This window comes from Pelophylax lessonae, assembly GCF_965119305.1.
Source record: "Pelophylax lessonae genome assembly, chromosome: 2".
NCBI classification, from domain to species: Eukaryota; Metazoa; Chordata; class Amphibia; order Anura; family Ranidae; genus Pelophylax; species Pelophylax lessonae.
In genome coordinates, this window is record NC_138769.1 from 425,495,337 (window position 1) to 425,521,045 (window position 25,709).

At 46.0% G+C, this 25,709-nt stretch overlaps 1 protein-coding gene across 1 annotated transcript in view; it reads right to left on the minus strand.

The window, feature by feature from the left end:
* NF1 (neurofibromin 1) overlaps positions 1-25,709 on the minus strand; it is a 585,707-nt gene that overhangs the window by 421,320 nt on the left and 138,678 nt on the right. The window contains exon 11 of the mRNA XM_082247714.1: positions 12,241-12,315. Coding sequence (XP_082103840.1) covers positions 12,241-12,315 — 75 coding nt within the window. The remainder of the gene's footprint in view (positions 1-12,240; positions 12,316-25,709) is intronic.

The window sequence follows — 25,709 nt, forward strand, 5'->3', positions numbered from 1 at the left end:
CCCCCTAATCACCCCAGTTAACCCCTTCATTGCCCTGTCATAGTGTCACTAGTCTAGTGTACAGATCTATTTTCTGATCACTGTATTAGTGTCACAGGTGACATCAGTAAGTCAATACTGATGAAAATGCCAAGATAGCATAAAACCCCTCCAAAATTACCCCTTTTCGGAAATCAGAAACCCCAAGGTATTTGCCAAGAGGCATGGTGAGTACTTTGTGACAAAAAGCAAGATCTGCAAAATACTCAAAATGCCTCTCAGCAAATAGCTTAGGGTGTCTACTTTCCGAAAAGGTGTTTTGTGCTATCTTGCCATTTTATGGCCTCCGAAACTGTGATAGGTAGGAGCGAGCAGTGATGGTAACTGCGTGTAAGTAAACGGCGTTACTTAATGCAGTTACTTTAGAGGGTAACGAGTAATCTAACTGAATACTCTTCCCCTCATGGTAACGCCTTTGCCATTACTTGGGTGGCGTTACCGCAATTACATATACCGCCACTAGATGGCAGTAGTGTAATTGTAATACCTCCTCTCCTCTATGACCGAGGCCGGCGCTGTCCGCGGTACTGGCCTCAGTCGACGAGAGAGGAGGAGACTGAGAGCGTGGACTCCTGACTGAGTACAGCACGCCAAGCCCAGGAGGGCAGAGGCCAATGCCATTGCCACTTTGCCAGCCTGGCCATATAATTTAATTTTAAAATTAAATATAGTCCAGGCAGCAGGCAGTCCACCACCGCATCCGTCACAGCCAGCCAGAAGAGAGGCGCACAGGCAGACAAGCCTGGAGGACGACGACGGAGCCAGACGGACCCCAGTGTGCCTGGGAAGGCCACACCACCACCAGCAGCAGGCAGCACTGCAGCAGCAGCATGGGTACCAAAAAACAAAAAATGGATTTTTGTAAGATCTTACCGTAAAATCCTTTTCTCTTAAGCTCATTGACAGACGTAGTCCTCCTTGATTAATATCAACTCGGGTTATACTGCCCTCTACAGGAGTAGGACTAGACGGGAAAGAAAACATTCTGGCCACACCTTAGGGGCAGTCCCAGAGGGTATATCCTCTCACTTCCTGCTACAGGATATCAGTTATGTCACAAAGCAGTGTCAGAGAATTTAACCCAACCCAACTCAAAAACAGAGGGGCAGGTACTACGTCTGTCAATGAGCTTAAGAGAAAAGGATTTTACGGTAAGATCTTACAAAAATCCATTTTTCTCTGTCGCTCATTGACAGACGTAGTCCTCCTTGATTAATATCAACTCGGGACGTCCCAAAGCAGTGCCACAAATGAGGGGTGGGATAATGGAAATCAAAATCCAATCTAGAAGGCCCAACCGGTGCCAACTAGAAGTTTTAAAGGCTCATCAAAAGATGAGACTCAACTGAAATTCCAACGGAAAAAAACCCTCGAGGTAGACCAACGGTCTCCTCAAATTGCGGCCTGCAAAACCTTGCGGCCAAAAGAGGCATCTGACGATGCCATCACATCAACTTTATAAAATTTTGTAAAGGTATGAACCGACGACCAGGTAGCCGCCTTGCACACCTGGACCACTGACGCCTGATGGCGGTAGGCCAAGGAAGTACTGAGCGCTCGAATGGAGTGCGCCTTAACAGGGAACGGAGGATTCCGACCCTTAATAGAATAAGCCTGTACCACCGTCTGTCTAAACCATTTGGAGATAGTCGCGGCAGATGCAGGCAACCCCTTTCTGGGGCCATCCGTGATCACAAAAAGTGAATCCGTTTTACGGAACGATTCCGTAGTCTTCAGGTATACCCTGATTGCCCGAACTACATCCAAGGAATGCAAAGCACATTCCCGAGGATGATTGGGCTTAGGACACAAGGAAGGTAGCACAATATCTTCATTCAGATGAAAGTCTGAAACCACCTTAGGAAGAAAGGATGGCTTCGGATGAAGAACTACCTTATCCCTATGAACCACTAGATTTGGGGAATGGCATGATAATGCAGCCAGTTCTGACACCCTGCGTGCAGAAGTGATAGCTACCAAGAAGGCCACCTTCTGGGATAATGTAAGCAAGGGAATCTCCCTGATATTTTCAAAGGGAGGTTTCTGCAGAATCGACAAAACCAAATTAAGATCCCAGGGCGGTAAGGGCGCGCGCACTGGCGGAGCCAAGTTTCGCACCCCCTGGATGAAATTCCGCACCAAGGAATGAGTAGCCAAAGGCTTCTGAAAGAAGATTGCCAACGCTGAAACTTGACCCTTGATGGTGCTCAAGGATAGTTTCTGCTCAACCCCCTTTTGCAGAAAAGCCAAAATTCGGGTCAAATAGGTACGTGGGGGAAATCCCAAAGATTCACACCACGCAATATAAGTCTTCCATGTGCGATAATAGACTTTGCTGGAAGTCGCTTTCCTTGTTTTAATTAGAGTAGGAATAACTGAAGCTGACAATCCTCTGTCCTTCAGTACCTGGGTCTCAATGGCCAGGCCGTTAAAACCAGCGACTGTAAAGCACAATGGAAGATCGGTCCTTGAGACCGCAGATCCTCCCTGAGAGGAAGTCTCCAAGGAGCGTCCGCGACTAGCCTGCCTAAGTCGGCGTACCCGGCTTGACGAGGCCAGCCCGGAATTTCCAGGATAACTAGAGTTCCCTCCACCTCTATCCTGCGGAGAAATCTCAGCAGCAACTTGAGAGGGGGGAAGACATAATAGCTGATACTGCCCCTACGGGGCGCTCAGCGCGTCTGTTGCGTCCGCTAGAGGATCGCGGGCGCGAGCCCTGTTGAGCCGACATGCCAACAGATCCATATCCGGGGTGCCCCAATGAAGGGACAGCTAGTGAAATACCTCTGGATGAAGAGACTATTCCTCTTGATCCAGAATCTGACGGCTGAGATAATCTGCCTGTCCACCCCCGGGATGAATATCGCGGAGAGAGCTGGAACAACTGTTCCGCCCAATAAAGAATGTTGGCCACTTCTATGGCCGCCAGGGCACTCTTGGTGCCCCTTGGTGATTGACATAAGTCATGACCGTGGCATAGTCCGATTGGATCCGAACCGGGCTGCCCTGGAGCTGCTCGGTCCAGTAAATCGGACAAAGTCTGATCGCTCTCAGTTCCAACACATTTATCGGTAACCTGGAATTTATCAGAAGAAATGACTTCCCCTGGCTGAGCATCGGAGACCGAAGCCACCAGACCAGACCCTCCCTGGTCCGCTCGCTCAATCGGATCCGACTGTCCAGGGAATCGGGATTCCGATTCCATTTGTGAAGAATCTCCTCTTGGAGAATTCGGGTATGAGACTGGGCAAACGGTACTGCCTCTAAGGAGGCGACCATCAGTCCCAGCCAGTTGACGGACAGCAACATCCGAATCATTGACTGAATCTTCTGGAGTTTCTCCGCATGGAGAAACACTCTTGCCAAGGATGTATCCAAAATTAGGCCCAGATAGTTCAGTGTCCTGGTGGGAACCAGCCTGTGAAGATGGGGATCTGAAGATAGGCATCCTAAATGTCCATGGACGCCAGGAGATCCCCCTGATGCAGGGAGGCCACCACTGTTCGGATGGACTCCATCTCTCCCAAGACCAGAATTGGACGCACCTAGCCCTTTTTCCTGGGCATTGTGAACAGGTTCGACTAGAACCCCTGAAACTGTCCAAGGAATGGGAACTACCACTCCCTGTTGCATCAAGCTGTCCCCCGCAAAGCTTTTTAAGCGACCCGGGGATGTCGAATATTGGAAGGGAAGAATCGCACCGGTGGAAGTGATCGAAACTCGATCTTGTATCCGGACCGTATGACCTCGCGAACCCCTTTATCCGGGATTCTGGAAAGCCATGGATTCGGAAACCGGTGAAGCCTTCACCCCACCCTAGAGATGGGTGGGGGCCCATTCTGTCGAAGTTTGTGAGACTAAACCAATGCCAACCACTGGCCTGAAGGTTGACCCTATCAGGGAGAAAATGGAGCGGGTTCCGCTTCCACTTTTCGATCCACCGGATCCCTAAAGGACGGAGCGTCCTCCAACGGGATAACAGTGGCTTTATTTAGTCTGGAAATCGGTGAGTCCACTATTGGTGGTACCGTCCATCTTATAATGAGGGATACCTCAAACTGATAGTGCCTAGCAATGCGTTTGGAAATAGCAGGGGTTCGTTTTCGGATGACCCCATTTGGGCAAGGGAAACCCTTCGCCATTTTGGTAGGCTTGCTAGTACCAAAAAAGGAATATCAGTCTCAGCTACCTCTGCCGGTGTAATCTCAAGATTTAAGGTTTCCCGGACAGACAACTAGTGCCTCCACCAACGCTTCTTGTGCTATGGCGGAGGCAGAAGCGTCCTCCTCACTGTCTGAGGAGACCGTACCTGAGACAACAACCCCAGAAAAGGAGCTGCAATGACCAGCTCAGAATCCGTATCTGAAGTATCAGATGAAATAGGGGTAGGCGGGGGTCGCTTTTCTTGACCCCCGTCCCTGACAGGCTACCTCCACCCGGGATACCAAAGACTTCAAACTGCTGATAATGCATCACCATAAGTGGGGTACTGGAGGGTCCTGCGGCCACCTCGAGGGGATCAGGTGGGGATACATGTGTGGCTGGGTTCATGATTAACAAGACACTTGCCAGCAAACACAAAAAATTAATTGCAAGAAAAAACTTTTTTTTTTTTTACTTAGTCCCCCAGCGCAATAGCGCCCCTCAGTGTACCTGCTTGGACCCCTCAGAGAGAGAGAGACCCCAAGGCTCACCTGATGAGTTTGGTCACCTCAAACATGGCCGCCCCCATGCTAGAGACACGAGGCTACGCCAATATGGCGGCCCCGTGCGATCTGCAGGGAAAAATGGCAGCGGCTTGTAAGCTAGCAGCGGCATGCGGGAGGTGTGTCCTCGGCCTGTGCGGCCTGCGGGAGGTGTGTCCTCGGCCTGTGCGGCCTGCGGGAGGCGTGTCCTCGGCCTGTGGGAGGCTGTGCGGCCTGTGGAAGTGACCGGCTTTCTGGAGGGATGGCGACCTGCGGATGCAGTAACTTAGGCATAGGCATCGGCCTGTATACACACTATGACAGGTAGGATACCTCTATACCTCAATAGTAATGCCTTTTAGTAGTCTGCCACTGACTTCAGTCACCCTTACAGTCATATAGTGACTTTAGATAGTCAGCTCCCAAAACAAGCCTCCTGGTTTCTTATTCACAAAATCACACTCAAATTGGGGAATCTGTGACCTGTTATAGGATAGAGGGGGGACCCAGAAACTGAGTGTCCGACCATCCCAGAGAGGGGCCCGCGTCCACCAACAAACCCGACAGGGGGAGAGGGGGAACATTCTACTCACCATACCGGAACCAGGCGGGCACCAACTCCTGACAGAACCCCTCTCCACCGGGGTGGGGGGGCTGTCGACCAATATGGACGCCGTGACCCAGTTTGCAACTGGTCATTGGCGTCCAGGCGAGACGTTTAACTTGCAGGGTCAGTCCCCGTCCAGTGGGACTATGTCGCGGCCGACCCAGCGCAGAGCTATGGCCTGCACGCGCTTGTAGGCTGAACTGGGGTGACCACTGGATCTCAACATCCAGCCCGTCGCCCAGTTTCAGCGTACTTGCTTGAAGATCTCACAGGAACACTGGAGAAGAAAAGTTGCCTAAAAAAGTATTCCTAAAAAATCTTGCCAGGACCAAAGATCCCAACAAGGAACTTAGGTCCCTACTCCTAACTAGACAGAAAAATAACTGATATCCTGTAGCAGGAAGTGAGAGGATATACCCTCTGGGACTGCCCCTAAGGTGTGGCCAGAACGTTTTCTTTCCTGTCTAGTCCTACTCCTGTAGAGGGCAGTATAACCCGAGTTGATATTAATCGAGGACTACGTCTGTCAATGAGCGACAGAGAAATACGGTTACTCACAGACTCAGTCACAGTCAGGACAGGACGACTCAGACCCCCCCACCAGCCTGCCAGCAGGTACCAAAAAAAAAATCATAAAATACCACAATCAGGACTGGATTGGACTCAGGAGTCAGACTCAGGTCAGGTACCACTGTACCACACTGCCAGTACCCCCACCAGTGCCACACCACCACCCACCACCACAACCACCAGCAGCAGGTACCGCTCAAGAAAAAAAAAAGAAAAAAAAAAGAAAAAAAAAAAAAAAAAAAAAAAAAAAAAACAACACCAGTCAGGAGTCACTCAGGAGGACTCAGGTCAGGTACCACCAGTGTACTACCACCACGCAGCCAGTACCACTCAGGTACCCACTGCCAGTGTACCACAAAGCCAGCCAATACCACTCAGGCACCACCAGTGGCACTTAGCAAATACCACTCAGGTACCGTACCAGTGTACCACGCAGTTAATATCACTCAGCAAATACCACCAGGATTTACCTCACCACATAGGTGTCTCATTGTCCCACAGCAACATTAAAATAGTGTAGATTACTGTACAATGTTTTATAATAATAATAATAATAATAATTGCTACTATTAAGTGTTCATTTCCATCATTTAACATATTTAATATTGGGGGCATCCAAGTTGACATATATAATTATTTTTTTAAGTAACACAATAGTTACTTTCCCTGGTAATGAATTACTTATTTACTGATGTAACTCAGTTACTAACTCAGTTACATATTGTGATAACTATAACTAATTACTTTTTTTAACTTACAAGACTAACACTGAGTAGGAGTGAAATCAAAAATTTAGGCCCTTAGAAAGCCTGAAGGTGGTGATTGGTTTTCGGGGTCCTGTACGCGGCTAGACTGCCAAAAAGTCTCACACATGTGGTATCCCCATACTCAGGAGAAACAGCAGAATGTATTTTGGGGTGTAATTCCACATATACCCATGGCATGCATGAGCAATATATCATTTCAATGACAACTCTGGGTTAAAAAAAATAAATTCCTTATTATTTTCAAACACCTGTGACAAAAAAAATGTAATATTCAATGGGCTCAACAGGCCTTATTTCTGGCTTTTATGCCTGCGGTCAGTGTAAGGCATGTCGGCTGAGTAGGTGCAACATAAAGAAAAGGAGAGTTCGGGTCCACTAGCACAGGCAAAATTTAGCGATTCATTTAAATGTGTCCCTACTGGAGTCATTTATGCATTAGAATGTGGGCTCCAATATGTGGATGTGGGCTCCAATATCTGGGGCGCATGTCCAGAGCCCTACACGTACGGGTAGGGGACCATATTAAAAATATAAAAAAAAGGTAAAACTGACTACAATGTATCTAAACACTTTAAACTTGTACATATTCAAAAGACCCTAGTTCCCTGCAAATTTGGGGGATTGAAAAAGTAGGAGCGACATTGGAGGGGGGGGGGGGTAATTTCATCAGGCAGCTCAGTAAAAGAGAATCCTTTTGGATTTATGAGACGAAAGACTTAGCACCTAGAGGACTCAATATTGAGTTTGACCTCAATTGCTTTATTAGCGATAGTTTAATATGTTTTTTAGTAGGGTCACATTTATTCTGTATGATTAGGGGGAATATATTATATCTATTTTATAATAATTTTTATGTTATTGCATTTTATTCTGTGATTTTTGATATGCCATTTCGATATGCAGGCTTTGGGTTTTATTTATGTTTTTATAAACATCAATTTTTTTATATAATTTGTTTTCATCACTTGGGCTGCTAGGTGTCCCCATAGTGATAGTTGATACATTGTCTTCCAGTACCACATTTTTGTAGATAGTGCGGGAGTGACTGGTTTCATTACCAATCACCTGCGGAGGCTCTGATGCAGGCCAATACAGCAGCATATATATTGAGTGGTGGTTCGGTGCTGGTTCCCCCCCTTCTGACGAATTCAAAGAGTGATGCAACTCGTATAGGGGGGCAGAGCCTGCTATCCTATGCCATTTCGCTGTTGGTTGCCGTACTGTGCAGATCGTTTGTTTAGCCCGCACAGCTGATTGTGCTTTTCAAATGGGAGTGCATTTCCTTCATACTGTCACCAATAAAATATCCCTACGGAGAGCATTAGATCTCGTCTTTTTTTCCTAAATTCTCCCGGGATTGACCTTGAGTACACTGATTGGGAGATCGTCATTTTCTGGAGTGTCAATTGGTGATTGCCAATAGGATTATATCCCGGGAAGGGAACTGTTGGTTCTGACCCATTGGTAAAACAAGGGTCGGAACCTGAGGTGAGCAGCTATCCATCTGTTGGTGAAGGCGTGCAAAGACACAGGATTGATTGCTGAAGCACTGGCACTTTTGTATTTGCACATGTCCACTCTTGCACAATATTGGGACTTTTTGTAATATTCTTTATTGTATATTTTTTTCACATTTTCTGAATTGTATAACACATCACATTTTATATACACTTTTATATGCACAGTTGTTATAAGTAATGCAGCACTTTTTTATTATATGCAATTCCACATATACCCATGGCATGCGTGAGCAATATATCATTTCAATGACAACTTTGTGTAAAAAAAATATATATACATTTTTTTTGTTTTTTTTTTCCAAACACCTGTGACAAAAAATTGTAATATTCAATGGGCTCAACATGCCTCTCAGGAAAATCCTTGGGGTGTCTACTTTCCAAAAAGGGGTAATTTGGGGAAGTTTTGTACTGCCTTGCCATTTTAGTACTTCAAGGAATGAGAAAGGCAGTCAAAAAGTAAAGGCTGCATAAATTCCGTTATATACACCATAGTTTGTAGACGCTATAACTTTTGCCGAAATATGTAGCTAAATACATTTTGGCCTAAATGTATGACAAAAATTGGGTTTATTGGATATTGTTTATAAGAAAAAGTAGAAACTTATTTTTTCTCAAAATGTTCTGTTTTTTTTTCCCCCGTTTATATCGCAAAAAAATAAAAACCGCAGGGGTGATAAAATACCACCAAAAGAAAGCTCTATTTGTGGTGAAAATTTTTGTTTAGGTACAGCATTGCATTACTGCACAATTACCAGTTAAAGTCACTTAGTGCCAAATTGCAAAGAATGGCCTGGTTATTAAGGGTGTAAAACCTTCTGGTCCAGAAGTGTTTAATAAATCCAAATGCAGTCTCTGCACAGTCAAAAACATAGCTATTGCTCTATGTGGAGTAGCCCTGTATCATGCAGTGCACTGCACCTTTAGTACATTTACACGAACATCATAACTAATAACACATAGGGGAAAAATGCCACCGCCCCTACAGATATACATGTTGTGCCGGTGTTCTGTGAGAATAACCTACCCCGTGAGAAATGCCTACCCTCGTCACTTCCTGTCAGGAACAGCTGAGCAGCGCAGCAGGCATGCTCAAAGCCCCGGATATGTCATTGAACAGCTGAAGAATTGACAAGTGCGCATGCTCGGAGGGTATGGATTGTTCACGGCAGTGTGTGTAACGATACACAGCGGCGGTTACATTAAAACAGCTGGGCTGCAATATGAGTCATCTCCACTCCTATCCCTGGCACTTCCCTGATTTCGGCTAATAAATATAAAAGCAGCGGCGGGTGTATGAAATGTAAAGGACAGAGATGTCGGCTCTGTGATCCACTTTTATATTTAGTAGCCGAGATGAGGGAAGTGACAGGGGTAGGAGCAGAGATGATGCATTTTGCAGCGGAGATATTTTAATGTGGTGATGCTGTGTTTAACACACTACTGTGAACATTTCATACCATCTGCGGACGTAGGTGCACCGGAAGTGACAAGGGTAGGCATTTCTCATGGGTAGGTTTTTTTCACGGAACACCGGCCTTCAAGTCCATCTGTACCTAGCAACCTGTATACCCAGCCAATCCTTGGCATGCAAACCATTTGTTTGGTCTATGATGGGCCAATAACTAAGAATGCTTCTTTAATGAACTGGGAAAACCTGTGATCTTTCGATACTTAGAGGATTTCTAAGATTCAGCCCGATTCTACCAACAGTCGTTTATAGTAAAGAAATCTTCCAAGCCAATTAAAAAGTAAAGCACAAATAAAGGCATCATTGCCATTCTTCCACTGAGGCCCTCTAGATGGTACTGTTTATGTGCATAACGTACATAGTGTGTGCCAGGGCCAATTAGGCTCATTAAGATTTGTCCGACAAAAACCCCAGCACATTGGCAATGACCAGCTTGCTTCAGGAAGTAACCCCGCTTGGCATTAAAGTGGAGTTCCACCCATTTTTGGAACTTTAGATCTTTGTAACCCCCTTTAAAATGGCTTTTACCAATGGAAACTTTTTTTTTTTTTTTTTGCTAGTAAATACCTTAATTTCGGATTTATTCCTCCTCTCCTTACTTCCTGGTCCGATCGGCGATGACGTCATTCGGCGATCCGCAGTGTCTGCTGGGATGTATTCTATTCCAGAAATCTCAGTAGCTGTAGCTGTACTGAGCCGTGCCTGCCCCGCCTCCGCCCCGCCTCCTCTCAATGAATTGCATTGTATGAATGTATTAAGGCTGTTCTCTGCCCAGCCTCCGCCCCGCCTCCTCTCAATACAACTCAATGAGAGGAGGCGGGGTGGAGGCGGGGCAGAGAACGGCCTTAATACATTCATACAATGCAACTGAATGAGAGGAGGCGGGGCGGAGGCGGGGCAGGCACGGCTCAGTACAGATACAGCTACTGAGATTTCTGGAATAGAATACATCCCAGCAGACACTGCGGATCGCCGAATGATGTCATCGCCGATCGGACCAGGAAGTGAGGAGAGGAGGAATAAAGCCGAAATTAAGGTATTTACTAGCAAAAAAAAAAAAAAAAAAAGTTTCCATTGGTAAAAGCCGTTTTAAAGGGGATTACAAAGATCTATGTATTCCAACCTATTAAAAATGGGTGGAACTCCGCTTTAAGCTATTTTAGGATAACATTTTTATAAAAGAAGGTTTGAGTAAGCGCTGAATTTAGCACAAAACAAATCGCCTTTTAATGTTCCTGTCATACCTGCAATGTAATTTTAATGCCTGAAGCGCTTTTCTTGGTGTATTTATCATCACTCTCCAAAGGACACTAATAGTAAATAAGCAGGTGTCAGGTGGAAGGGGTTAAAGTCTCAGAGGCATCCAGTTTTCTATGTGCCTAGCATCCATTTTCTCTGTAGGTGTGAATAAAAGCCCTAGGTTTAAAAGCATGAGGTGAAGCGCTAAAAATCCACAAAAATTCCTCATCAGGAAACTCCAATAGGTGTGGGGTCCAAAATAGAAAAGGTAAGATAAAATCTTGCATGTGCACCAATAATACACAGGTGAATGTTTCCAACCATCAAGATGGCCAAACTCCGTGCTTGGCATTGTCACATGACCCAGCTCTACCCTGTAGCGTACAGCTGGATCGCGTGATGTTGCATGAGGTGAAGGTGAAGCGCTAAAAATGCACAAAAAGTCCTCGACAGGAAATTCAACAGAAAGAGTCCAATAGGTGTGGGGTCCAAAATAGAAAAGGTAAGATAAAATCTTGCATGTGCACCAATAATACACAGGTGAATGTTTCCAACCATCAAGATGGCCAAACTCTGTGCTTGGCATTGTCACGTGACCCAGCTCTACCCTGTAGAGTACAGCTGGATCTCGTGATGTTGCCAAGCACGGAGGTTGGCCGGCTTGATAGTTGGAAACATTGATGCACATGCAAGATTTTATCTTACCTTTTGGTGAGAGAATTTTCTGTATTGTAATCAATTTTATACTGAACCTTAATCACACTATGAAGTGGCTTTCTATGTTGGAACGTTATATCCGTTTAGGTCCATATGAAGTGGAATCTGCTTAAGAGTGTTGCTGTTCAAGCGATTGGATTCTGTAACTAGTGCAATCGACCACTGTAAGTAGTGGTCCATTCTGGATGGTAAGAGTCAGTGTGTGTACATCTGTCATGGAGGATCTCACACAGGATTTTCCATTTCGTACCCTACACCTATTGGACTCTTTCTTTGTACTATTGTTGAATTTCCTGTCAAGGACTTTGTTCATTTTTTGCACTGCACCTTTGTATGTGTTTATACCAGTATTTGCCACCAGTGAATTGTGTCAGCTGCTTTTCTTTACATTATCCGAATACTGTAAGCACAGGTCTATTATTTTTAAAAGCCCTAGATGGCTTAGAATAATGAAAGCTGTGTTCTTCAATGAACGGCAGAGAAAAGGATATTCCTTTACTTAGTGTAGTGGGTGAGAATAATTCTCATTGGATGACTTTAGAAAACAGCAAATGTACTTGTTTTTTTACACTGTTCTATGACAATTCTACCATTTCACAAACCTTTTAGAAAGCTACTACATACTTACATTTGTGATAATTCGGTGCAGAGAATTCACCAGCACATAATGAAATGTTGATGGCGAGGACTGTGCCAAGCAAATCTATAAAAAAAGAAAGCATGGGAAAGAACAGAAGAATATCCTTAGAAAATAAAATTCAAAGCACTTTTAAAAGCAAAACAAGAGTAATCTATAATTCAACAATGTGCATTTATTTATATGAATAACTAAATGAACTGTTGATATTCAAAATGGCAGACAGTTAAAATTTTTACATTGTTTAATCTAACAGGAGCATGAAATAAGTTTCCAACAAATGCAATATACTGTATATAGTGAAATAAAATGGTAAAATATACTATATAGGTTGCAAAATCTGTAGAAATGGTCTTCGTGTGCTTTTTATTTTGAGCATTGCTGTCTCCGGCATTATTTTGGCAACAGGTAAAGAGTGTAAATGCTTCCTGCTTTGCTTGTTCCTTCTAGAGGCTAGCATTTTAAAACAAACTGGCTAATTTGTTTCAAATTAAAATACTGGTTTACACTATGCTCAATGAGGTCAATGGGTTATTTGTTTTTAAGCTTAGGCTGATGACACTGATAAACTGGAGGCCAGTCCGGGATAACAACCCATCCTTTTACCAGCAAGCCTCAGTTTTGTAGAAAAGCTTTGCCGAGACGATGATCATAAACACAGAGGGGTGGGACTAGTATCCTCCAAGAAAATAATTCCATAACCAGTACAAAAATCTTGCTCTCTTTCTTCGATTGAGAGACACAGGAAAGTCTTATACCATTGGAGCATTCAAAAGCAGTTTTAGGGGTGGGCAAAACAGCAAACAACCCCTGACTTGCTCAATTGAAACACACTAAAAAAACAGATCTGCCTGCAGTTCAAGGTGTCAACCAAAAAGGCATCACACCAAACGTTGGCACAGTAAGGCCTCATGCACACTGGACATTTTTACAGCTGTTTTTGGCGTAAGACGGATTTTTCTGCAACCAATAAACTCCCCAGCATGTTATCCCTATGTGTCCATGCACACAAAGGCTGTCATCAGCAGTTTTTGGAAGGTAAGGTAAAAACACTACAGCTGAAAAGCGCTAAAAACGCTGAAAAACGCTACTGCAAAAAGTTGAAAAACTCCTTCAACAGCTTTCTATTGGCGTTTTGATAACATCCAGTGTGCATGAGGCTTTAAAGTAGGGATCGGCCGATATGCACTTTCCCCGATATATCGGAAATGGCCCCGGAAGTTACCGGTATTTTCGTGATGTCCTTCTGCCTTCTTAGGCCGCCTCACTGGCCTTGGACAGCCTCATCTGGAGTCAGGACTAGTTTCGCAGGAGTATCACAGCCATACACCCACCCACAGGCCCTGTACTAGCCAGCCAGCCACAGGCCCTGTACTAGCCAGCCACCCACCACAGCGTGCCTGCCAGCCAGCCACCCACCCACCCACCACAGCGTGCCTGCCAGACAGCCAGCCACCCACCACCAAAGGCTGCCAGACAGCCACCCACCCACCAAAGGTTGCCAGACAGCCACCCACCACCACAGGCTGCCAGACAGCCACCCACCACCACAGGCTGCCTGCCAGCCAGCCACCACAGGGTGCCAGACAACAACCCACCACAGGGTGCCTGCCAGACAGCCAGCTACCCACCACAGGGTGCCTGCCAGACAGCCACCCACCCACCCCAGGGTGCCTGCCGGACAGCAAGCCACCCACCCACCCACCACAGGGTGCCTGCCAGACAGCCAGCCACCCACCCCACAGGGTGCCTGCCAGACAGCCAGCCACCCACCCCACAGGGTGCCAGCAAGCCAGCCACCCACCCCACAGGGTGCCAGCAAGCCAGCCAACCACCACAGGGTGCCAGCAAGCCAGCCAACCACCACAGGGTGCCAGCAAGCCAGCCAACCACCACAGGGTGCCAGCAAGCCAGCCAACCACCACCGGGTGCCAGCCAGCCATTAAACAAAAATTAACATGTTCAGTACCAGATTTGTGTCAAAAATTCTTTTTTTTTTTCAAAACTTTAAATGTACACAATATCAGCCCATATCGGCTGATACCGACCAAAATATCGGTATCGGCAACGTAAAAACGATATCGGTCCATCTCTACTTTAAAGTGAGTCTAAAAACTTACTATTTTACTTAAATTAAAAAATTTTTATTTTTGACTTACCGTAAAAAACGTTTCTCCGAGTCATTGACGGACAGCTCCTGATTCTTCTTAACCATTGGGTTTTACTGCCCCCTACAGGAGTAGGGCACTAGGCAGGAAAAAGCTTGACAATGCCTATAGGCAGTCCCAGGGGGTATACACCCCCCTCTCAGCTATAGGCACTAAGACAAGTTTTGTTACAAGCAGTGTCAGAAGAAAGTCAACTCCGAGGGGTGGGTGCTGTGTCTGTCAATGAACATTAGAGAAATATATTTTACGGCAAGTCATTTTCTCTTTCGTTCATAGACGGACACTGCTCCCGATTCTTCTTAACCATTGGGACGTCCCAAAGCAGTGTTAAACATGAGGGGTGGGAACAGCAAAAAAAGAAATTCCCAAGGCTAAACATAAGCCAAGCAGGCAAAAGGGGCTCAACCAAAGCAACTGGAGCGCACCTGAAGAAAATACACCCTCAAAGAGGACCAGGTCCTCTAAATAGCAGCCGGCAAAACCTTGCGGCCAAAAGAAGCATCCGCAGATGCTTTGTGAGGTCCGTCCATGAGCACAAATAGTGTCCGACTTCCTAAAAGATTTCGAAGCTGCCAGGTACACCCTATATGCCTGGACCACATTCAAGGTATGCAAGTTCATTTCCTTAGGCTGTTTTGCCTGGGACACAGGGAAGGCAACACAATGTCTTCATTCAAATGACAGTCAGAGACCACCTTAGGAAGGAATGACATGACTGACCTTATCCTTGTGAATCGCCATATAAAAGGTAAACGACAGGATGACACCGCCAGTTCCGACACCCTGCGCGCAGAGGTGATAGCCCCCAAAAAAGGCAACCTTCAGGGGCAGCGCAAGCAGAGAAACCTCCCAAATATTTTTAAAGGGAGGCTTCTGTAGAGCTGAAAGAAACCACATTAAAGATCCCAGGGCGGCAAAGGAGTCCGCACTGAAGGAACCAAATGTCAGACACCCTGAACAAAAGTATGCGCCAGAGGGTGAGAGGACAAAGGCCGTTGGAAAAGACCACAAAGCCGATGCGGCCATGGCATTGTCTAAATGAATTTGTACCGGACACCCCTAAAGACGAGTTGTCCAATGGGCTAAACAAAGGCTGATCGCTCGGAGTTCCAGAACAATAAAATCGGCAGTCTGGGCTCTGCCAGAGTACAGACCCCTTGAGCACATCTGTGCCGAGGACGCCTTGCCGCCCGGACAGGCTGGTATCCGTGGTGACAACTGTTCAGTACAGGGCGAGAAAGGATTTTCCCTGTTGAAGTACCAGAGAACGAAGCCACCTCTAGAGACTGAATTCTTGTCCCATTTCACCAGAATCTCTATAGCAGAGACCTTGTGTGGAACTGTGCAAACAGACCGCCTCGAGGGTGGGCACCATCAGGCCCAGCACCCGCATGCAAACCCAGAGGCATGACCATCTGCTAAACAGAAGCTGAAAAGCCTCCTGCAATGTCTGGAATTTTTCCAGAGGATGAAACACTCTGATAGAGGCCGAGACCAGAGTTAGACCCAGGCAATTACGTTTTTGTGGTCAGAACCAAAGCAGACCCCTGAAAGTTCAGAATCCAACCAAACTCCCTCAGAGTTCGCAGAGCAATCTCCAGTTGTCCATCAGAGCAGTCAGAGACTCCGCTCACAGAAGAGCCTCCAGGTATCCCAGTACCGCAATCCACCGCCGACTCAATGACAGCACCGGAGCCAACACTCTTGTGAAGACCAGAGGAGCAGAGGTAAGACTAAGGTCCACGCCACAAACCGATAATGCTCCTTGCCCACGGCAAAACGGAGGAAGCGTTGCTGACCGGCACACTTTAGATATGCAGGTAGGCGTCCTTGATGGCGATAGAAGCAAGAAATCCCCCTGATGTAGAGGGACGCTGCTATCGTGTGAATAGACTCCACGCCGGACTTCTGTATTAGCACCAGTAGTTTAGTGCCTTGAGGTCCAGAATTGGATGTACCTCGCCTTCCTTCCTGGGAACTGTAGAGGTTTGAGTAAAAACACCTGAAAACATTCCTAAATTGGAACAATCACCCCTTGAAGGAACAAGTCTTGCACTACCCCAAAGAGACCCGTAAGTGATCTGGGGACAAGTGCAGGTTGGAAGGGAAGAAACTTTCTGGAGGATAAGACCGAACTCTATCTCGTAGCCTGACCGACCAACTTCGTGGACCCATGTGTCCTATACCAGGGAGGTCCATGGATCCAGAAACTAGCGAAGATGTCCCCCCACTCCATATACGGGTGAGAGCGCCCCTTCATGCAGAGGCAGCCTTGTCCACATGTCTGGAAGAGCCCACTTGTGGCTTGCCAGACCAGGTCCTCTTGTAACCTCCGGTGGAGGCCCTGAGTTTTGATCCCTTGTCTTAAGACCTTGAGGGACAAAAAACCTTCAGAGCCGAGGAGAAAGGGCCGCGTTTACAACGGCGCTCCTTGCCCTGGAAGAAGAGTACTCTTCTCCTTGTGAGACCCTTACAGGGTTCATACACATTTTCACCAATAAAATTCCATGACTTTTCCATGACTTCACGTAAATATTCATGACCTAATGTTTCATGAAATGTCTATGTATACATGTTAAATAAGAAGAAAATCTATGTCACACATTTTACTAAAATAAATGACAATCTTTTTAGTGTACAGTACCTCTGCAGTTAGGGTTTCGTTTCTGGATACAGCATGACTCAAAATGGTCCCTTGTTTTACAGTGGATGAGATGGAAGCACCGCTGCCGCAGCTGGGAGCCGGTGTCACTTCAGGCGCACGGGTGAAAAAGCCAGCGATCGGATTGGAAGCTATCAAGCACGCAGCTGCAGACTGGTGCTTTGCACCTTTAGCGTGGCTAGACAGCGCTCCCATGTTCGAAATGTCAAACGTTTTACGACACACACTGTACATTTAGCGGACATGATACAGGAGAAGGTCAGAGGCTGCGGACATGATACAGGAGGTGGTCGGAGACTGCAGACATGATACAGGAGGTGGTCAGAGACTGCAGACATGATACAGGAGGTGGTCAGAGACTGCAGACATGATACAGGAGGTGGTCAGAGACTGCAGACATGATACAGGAGGTGGTCAGAGACTGCAGACATGATACAGGAGGTGGTCAGAGACTGCAGACATGATACAGGAGGTGGTCAGAGACTGCAGACATGATACAGGAGGTGGTCAGAGACTGCAGACATGATACAGGAGGTGGTCAGAGACTGCAGACATGATACAGGAGGTGGTCAGAGACTGCAGACATGATACAGGAGGTGGTCAGAGACTGCAGACATGATACAGGAGGTGGTCAGAGACTGCAGACATGATACAGGAGGTGGTCAGAGACTGCAGACATGATACAGGAGGTGGTCAGAGACTGCAGACATGATACAGGAGGTGGTCAGAGACTGCAGACATGATACAGGAGGTGGTCAGAGACTGCAGACATGATACAGGAGGTGGTCAGAGACTGCAGACATGATACAGGAGGTGGTCAGAGACTGCAGACATGATACAGGAGGTGGTCAGAGACTGCAGACATGATACAGGAGGTGGTCAGAGACTGCAGACATGATACAGGAGGTGGTCAGAGACTGCAGACATGATACAGGAGGTGGTCAGAGACTGCAGACATGATACAGGAGGTGGTCAGAGACTGCAGACATGATACAGGAGGTGGTCAGAGACTGCAGACATGATACAGGAGGTGGTCAGAGACTGCAGACATGATACAGGAGGTGGTCAGAGACTGCAGACATGATACAGGAGGTGGTCAGAGACTGCAGACATGATACAGGAGGTGGTCAGAGACTGCAGACATGATACAGGAGGTGGTCAGAGACTGCAGACATGATACAGGAGGTGGTCAGAGACTGCAGACATGATACAGGAGGTGGTCAGAGACTGCAGACATGATACAGGAGGTGGTCAGAGACTGCAGACATGATACAGGAGGTGGTCAGAGACTGCAGACATGATACAGGAGGTGGTCAGAGACTGCAGACATGATACAGGTGGTGGTCAGAGACTGCAGACATGATACAGGAGGTGGTCAGAGACTGCAGACATGATACAGGAGGTGGTCAGAGACTGCAGACATGATACAGGAGGTGGTCAGAGACTGCAGACATGATACAGGAGGTGGTCAGAGACTGCAGACATGATACAGGAGGTGGTCAGAGGCTGCAGACATGATACAGGAGGTGGTCAGAGGCTGCAGACATGATACAGGAGGTGGTCAGAGGCTGCGGACATGATACAGGAGGTGGTCAGAGGCTGCGGACATCAAAGGTAGGTGTCCTTCCGGGTCCGCAGTTTGCCCTACTGTCAGTCACTGGCAAGCAGCAGCCGAGGAGATGATCGTGAACCAATCACTGGCAGCGGGGAGGGCCGGCCGCGGTTTGCCTGGAGACACTATGACTGGCCAGCAGCAGCAATAACAGCCTGGAGATAAACCAATCACAGGCAGCGGAAGCGTCACTGGAGGGCGGGCCGGCCGCATGAACGTGATGACGCGGGGGTGCGGTAACCGAAACGGTTACCGCCCCCTTCGCGTCATCATCACGGTAACATCGCGCAAACAACGCATGACGCCCAAAAAAGGTAAAAGCTTCTTTGGGGCGTCATGCGTTGTTTGCGCGATGTTACCGCGATTCGGCAGGCGGAAATCGCGGCAACATCGCACAGCGTTCGGGGTGCTATTGCAAATCCCGGGCAACGCACAGGCGTCCCGCGATTTGCAATGATTTCCGCTCACATGTGAACGTAGCCTAAAGTGCACCTGTCACCAGAGACTGCCATCAGTACCGCCGTGCACCATCGCCCGTCACCTGTCACCCATCGGTGACCATCGCCCGTCACCCCATCAATCACCGTCACCTGTCACCCCATTAATCGTCACTTGTCACCCCATCAATCATCGTCACTTGTCACCCCATCAATCATCGTCACTTGTCACCCCATCAGTGATTGTCATCTGTCACCCCATCAGTGATTGTCATCTGTCACCCCATCAATCATCGTCACCTGTCACCCCATCAGTCATCGTCACCTGTCACCCCATCAGTCATTGTTACCCCAGTCAGTCATCATCACCTGTCACCCCATCAGTCGTCGTCACCTGTCACCCCATCAGTCAACGTCATCTGTCAACCCATCAGTGACCGTCACCTGCCACCCATCAGTGATCATCCGCAGTCAACCGTCACCCGCACAGCCCATCACAGCCAGCATGTCAAAAAGGATGTACAGCAGCGAGGAGGCCCTTCAGGCCCTCTCCATGACTGATGAGAGCACCGGGGAGCTCTCATCAGTATCCGAATCCAATACTGATCCCCGATTCAGAATTTGACATCGCTAATAGTAGCGGATCGGAGATGGACTCGGACTATTCCTGTACACTTTCCTTTATACAATGTATTTTGGGGTGCAATTTTTGCTATATACATGCAATCACTTACCGACCGCTTAACGACTATATATGTCGGCCATTAAAAGCTAATTACTGGGGTTATGGCAGCAGATAGCTGCCATGACCCCGGTATTTTTTTAAACAGCGGGCGGTCAGCTTTCAGATAAGGGTGGTCCCAGTGGCGGATTCGCTGCGGAATTACCCTTACGGTGCAGGGGAAGAGGTGCCCCCCCCCCTCTCCCGCCGCGTCCCAGACGTTTTCCCAGCTTACCGGACCCGCCGGCAGCGGGGAAAACTATCCGGTCCCGGATCCTCAGAGATAGGAAGCCGAGTGAGGGCAAGATGGCCCTCACTCAACTCTATGGTCTTGGAGGACCGGAGCTACGTCAAAAGTCTTTGCCTAGCAACCGGTTTAAAGGGCCGCTTTTTTTTTTTTTTCCTTTTTCAACAATTTTTTTTTTTTTTTTTTTTTTTTTTTTAGTGTAGTTGTGAGGTGTGAGGTCTTTTTGACCCCAGATCTCACAATAAAGAGGACCTGTCATGCCTATTTCTATTACAAGGGATGTTTACATTCCTTGTAATAGGAATAAAAATAATCAAAACTTTTTTTTTTTAAAAAACTGTAAAAATAAAAAATAAATAAAATAAATAGTAAAAAAAAAAATTAAAGCGCCCTGTCCCCGTTAGCTCGCACGCAGAAGCGAACGCATACGCAAGTCCCGCCACATATGTAAACGGTGTTCAAACCATACATGTGAGGTATCGCCGCGATCGTTCGAGCGAGAGCAATAATTTGAGCCCTAGACCTTCTCTGTAACTCTAAGCTGGTAACCTGCAGAAATTTTTAAAATGTTGCCTATGGGGATTTTTAAGTACCAATGTTTGGCGCCATTCTGGGAGCATGCGCAATTTTGAAGCATGACATGTTGGGCATCTAATTACTCGGCGTAACATTATCTTTCACATTATGGAAAAAATTGGGCTAAATTTACTGTTTTCTTATTTAATTCAAAAAAGTGAATTTTTTTCAAAAAAATTGCATTTGGAAGACTGCTGCGCAAATATGGTGTGATAAAAAAATATTACAACGATCTCCATTTTATTCTCTAGAGTCTCTGCTAAAAAATATATATATATATATATATATATATATATATATATATATATATAATGTTTGGGGGTTCTAAGTAGTTTTCTAGCAAAAAAAAATGATTTTAGCTTGTAAACACCAAGTGTCAAAAATAGGCCCAGTCTTAAAGTGGATAAATGGACAACTTTGTGTAAAGTGCTACTTGGATGTTGGGCCTCTGTATGTGGCTAGGCTGTGTAAAAGTGTTACACATGTGGTATCGCCATACTCCGGAGGAATAGCAGAATGTATTTTGGGGTGCAATGTACATGCTATGTGTTAGAAATATTTCATAAATGGACAACTTTGTGTAAAAAAAAAATGCATTTTCATTTTCTTTCCACAGTTTCCAAAAACTTGTGGAAAAAAATGACACGTTCAAAAGACTCATTATGCCTCAAAAATTATATGTTGGGGCGTTTGCTTTCCAAAATGGGGTCATTTTATGGGGGTTTCCATTGTCCTGGTGCTCCAGGGCCTTCAAAAGTGCAATAGGTTGTCAGGAAATTATATGTGAAATTTATGCTCCTAGAATGCCGGACGGTACTACTTGGATGTTAGGCCTCTCTATGTGGCCAGGCTGTGAAAAAGTCTCACATGTGGTATCGCCATACTCAGGAGGAGTAGTAGAATGTGTTTTGGGGTGTAGTTGCAAGTATACATATGCTGTGTGAGAGTAATAACCTGTTAATACGTCAATTTGTAAAAAAAAAAAAAAAAATCTTAATTTTGCAAAGAGTTGTGGGAAAAAATTACAACTTCAAAAAACTCACCATGCCCCTTATTAAATACCTTGGAATGTCCACTTTCCAAAAAGGGGTCGTTTGGGGGGCATTTGTACTTTCCTGACTTTTTAGTGTCTCAAGAAATGAGATAGGCCTTCAGTACATCAGGTGTGATCAAGTGTGATAAATTTTCAATGATTAGCACCATAACTTGTGGACTCTATAACTTTCACAAAGACTAAATAATATACACTTATTTGGGTTATTTTTACCAAAGATAAGTAGCAGTATAAATTTTGGCCAAAATTTGTGAATAAAAATGACTCATTTGCAAAATTTTATGACAGAAAAAGAAAAATGTGTTTTTTCACAATATTTTGTCTTTTTATTTATAGCACAAAAAAACCCAGTAGTGATTAAATACCATCAAAAGAAAGCTCTATTTTTGTGGAAAAAAAGGACACAAATTTTTTATGGGTACAGTGTTGCATGACTGAGTAATTGTCAATTAAAGTGTGAGAGCGCTGAAAGCTGAAAATCGGTCTGGGCAGGAAGGGGGTGAAAGTGCACTGTAGGCAAGTGGTTAAAGACACCCCTAAAATCAAAGTGAAAAAATGATGCGGCAGGCTAGGCCATTTTGCTGAAATTTCATTGCAGCAACTTAAAATGGAACTCAGCCATTTGTATGGACCGTCCTCGCCCCCCCCCCCCCCACACACACACACACACACACTTGTATGCATGCCTGACAGTGTCCGGGTATGCTCCTTTTGAGACAGATTGTGTCCTAGAGTATTTCCTCCCAAATCCGGTCCAGGCCATGACTGAGCTCCTAAACAGACTGAGGTGCAACCTGGTGGCGTCAGACCAAAACATAATGTGCCAGAGGTGATCTATTGAATTTAGGTCAGGCGAGTGTGGGGGTCATTCAATGGTATCAATTTCTTCATACTCCAGGAACCGGCTGCATAATCTTGCCACATGAGGCCGGGCATTCTCGTGCACCAGGAAGAACCCTGGACACACTGCACCAGTATAGGTTCTGACAATGGGTCCAAAGATTTCATCCTACTGTAATCTTTGGAAGTAGAGGAGTGCACTCCCACTTGAAAATTGCAAAAATTTATTTAAGAATCCAAAAATCCATGATGGACAAAATAATCTAAGACAGGAGACAAAGCATAGTTGGCACGTTTCACAAAATCAAATTCGCTTAATCATAACCATTGTGAAACGCGTCAACTATGTTTTGTCTCCTGTCTCTGATTATTTTGTCTATCATGGATTTTTGGATTCTTCAATAAATTTTTGCAATTTTCAAGTCGGAGTGCAGTCCTCTACTTCCAAAGATTACAGTTGCCGGGATTGCAGGTCTGACGTGCACCTGACTTTGTTTAACTTCTCACACCTGAGTGGTTTTCTGTGTGTGTGTGTGTGTGTGTGTGTGTTTGTGTTCATTTCATCTACGAGTCCCTCAAGGGATATGCCTCCTCAGACCATCACTGACCCACCACCAAACCGATCATGCTGAACAATATTACAGGCAGCACAACGTTTTCTACGGCTTCTCCAGATCCTTTCATGTTTGTCACATATGCTCAGGGTGAACCTGCTCTCATCTGTGAAAAGCACAGGGTGCCAGTTGTGGACATGCAAACTCTGGTGTTTAATGTCAAATGCCAATCGAGCTCCATGGGGCCCTCCGGCCACCCTCATGAAGTCTGTTCTGATTGTTTGGTCAGAGACATTTACACCAGTGGCCTGCTGGAGGTAATTTGTAGGGCTCTGGCAGTGCTCATCTTGTTCCTCCTTGCACAAAGGAGCAGATACCGGTCCTGGTGATGGGTTAAGGACCTTCTACGGCCCTGTCCAGCTCTCCTACAGTAACTGCCCGTCTCCTCCATGCTCTTGAGACTGTGGCGGGAGACACAGCAAACCTAGCAATGGCACGTATTGATGTGCCCTCCTGGAGGAGTTGGACTGCCTGTGTAACCTCTATAGGATTGAAGTATCACCTCATGCTACCAGTAGTGACACTGACCCCAGCCAAATGCAAAACGAGTGAAAAACAGTCAGAAAAGATGAGTAGGCAAAAAAATGTTTGTGGCCTCAACCTGCAAAACTAGTCCCATTTTAGAGGTCGTCTCATTGTTGCCCATCTTGTGCCCTTGTTAATTTTATTAACACCAAAAGCAGCTGAAACTGATTAACAACCCCCTCTGCTACTTAACTGACAAGATCAATATCCCAGGAGTTTAATTTACTTGATGCTTCACTCCGAAAAAAGTGTTCCTTTAATTCTTTGAGCAGTATATATCCAATAAAATTAATTTTTTCATAGCTTTAGGCCAAAATGTATTCTGCTACATGTCTTTAGGAAAAGCCAAACTGCGTTTTTGGGGACACTGGTATAGTTCTGTTCGGGATCAAGATACTGATTCGTACAGAGACTATACTAGTAATGGCAATGATCAGTGGCTTATAGGGTGACGGACAGTGTGGTGGGAGATGTGGCTTTGACACTGGGTGGGAGGGTCCCCCTTACTGACAATGAAGTCGCTATTGACACCAATACAGAGAAAATACTGTACACTATACTAATGACACTGGCTGGGTGACAGTAGAGCAATCAAGGGGTTAACTGTTTGCAGGTGTATGTGCTTTGCTTTTACCAAACAATTCTGGTTGGGTCTCTCCTTGCTTTCAATTCTGAATAGTAAGATCTTTGGCTGTAACCTGCTCACAAACTCGTGCTGTGTCCAATCACAGTGCAGATCAGCAGGGGGTGCACATGTACGCTTGCCAGTTGGAAAGCACAACATTATAATATAAGACATTTGAGTTTTAAGATCTGGTTATACCTAAGCCATCTGGACACTGCTGGGCGTTGTCGTGAAATACTTTGGAATACCAGTAGAGCCGGATTCTTCATCTGGAAGAGGATTCATGAAAACACCCTGGCGGTGGGGTATTGAAATAAGAGCATTGCCTCAGACCTCCTTGTGATGTGGAGATTTAAGTGCCTGATTGCCTTGCTTTCAACCAGAGGCTCAAAGGACAACTGGAGCTGAAATGTTGACCTGGGCCAAGGCATTTACCCACAGTGTGATGTTATCTGCTGGAGGATATCGATGACAGCAACATACTTCCTAATAGCTTACCGATTTTTGCTCATTGGACAGAGGACAATACAGGGGGCGAGCAGAGGGTGTCTGCGTGGGTGGTACTTGTGTGTAGCATAAAAAAGGCCAGATCATGCCTTGGTCTCTTCTTCCTGGAACCCAGCTAAGGTACAGAACTTGGATGGATTTATGCAAGGTATCATCTCTCATTTCTGTTCCAATAATTTTTATTGAAAAGAAGAAAAAAAAAATGGGATTTTTGACTTACCGTAAAATCCCTTTCTCTGATGTTCATTGATGGACACAGCTCTTCAGCTTCCTGACCGTAGCGTTATGCTGCCCCCTACAGGAGAAGGGCACTAGGCAGAGAAAAGAGTGGGCATGCCTATGGGGCAGTCCCTAGGGGTATACTCCCACTTCCTGCTATAGGTATTCAGCTTTGTAACAAGCAGTGTCATAAGAAAAAAACCCAACTCCAAGAGGGCCGGGTGCTGTGTCCATCAATGAACATCAGAGAAATGGATTTTAGGGTAAGTCAAAAATCCTATTTTCTTTTGTCCATTGACTGACACAGCTCTTTATCTTCATGACCGTAGAGCAGTGTTTCTCAACTCCGGTCCTCAGGGCACACTAACAGGCCAGATTTTAAGTATTACCTTGGGAAGATGAAGACTAGAATACTACAATCACTGAGCAGCAAATTCTATCACCGGTGATGTATTTCAGTTTTCTTGCAAACCTGGCCTGTTAGTGTGCCCTGAGGACCAGAGTTGGGAAACATTGCCATAGGGACATCCCAAAGTGTCAAACATGAGGGGTGGGAGCAGCAAACTTACAAAGGCTAAACATAGCCAACCAGGTAACATGGAGCTCCACTGAGAACAACTGTAGCTCACCTGAAAAAAACACCCTCAAAGAGG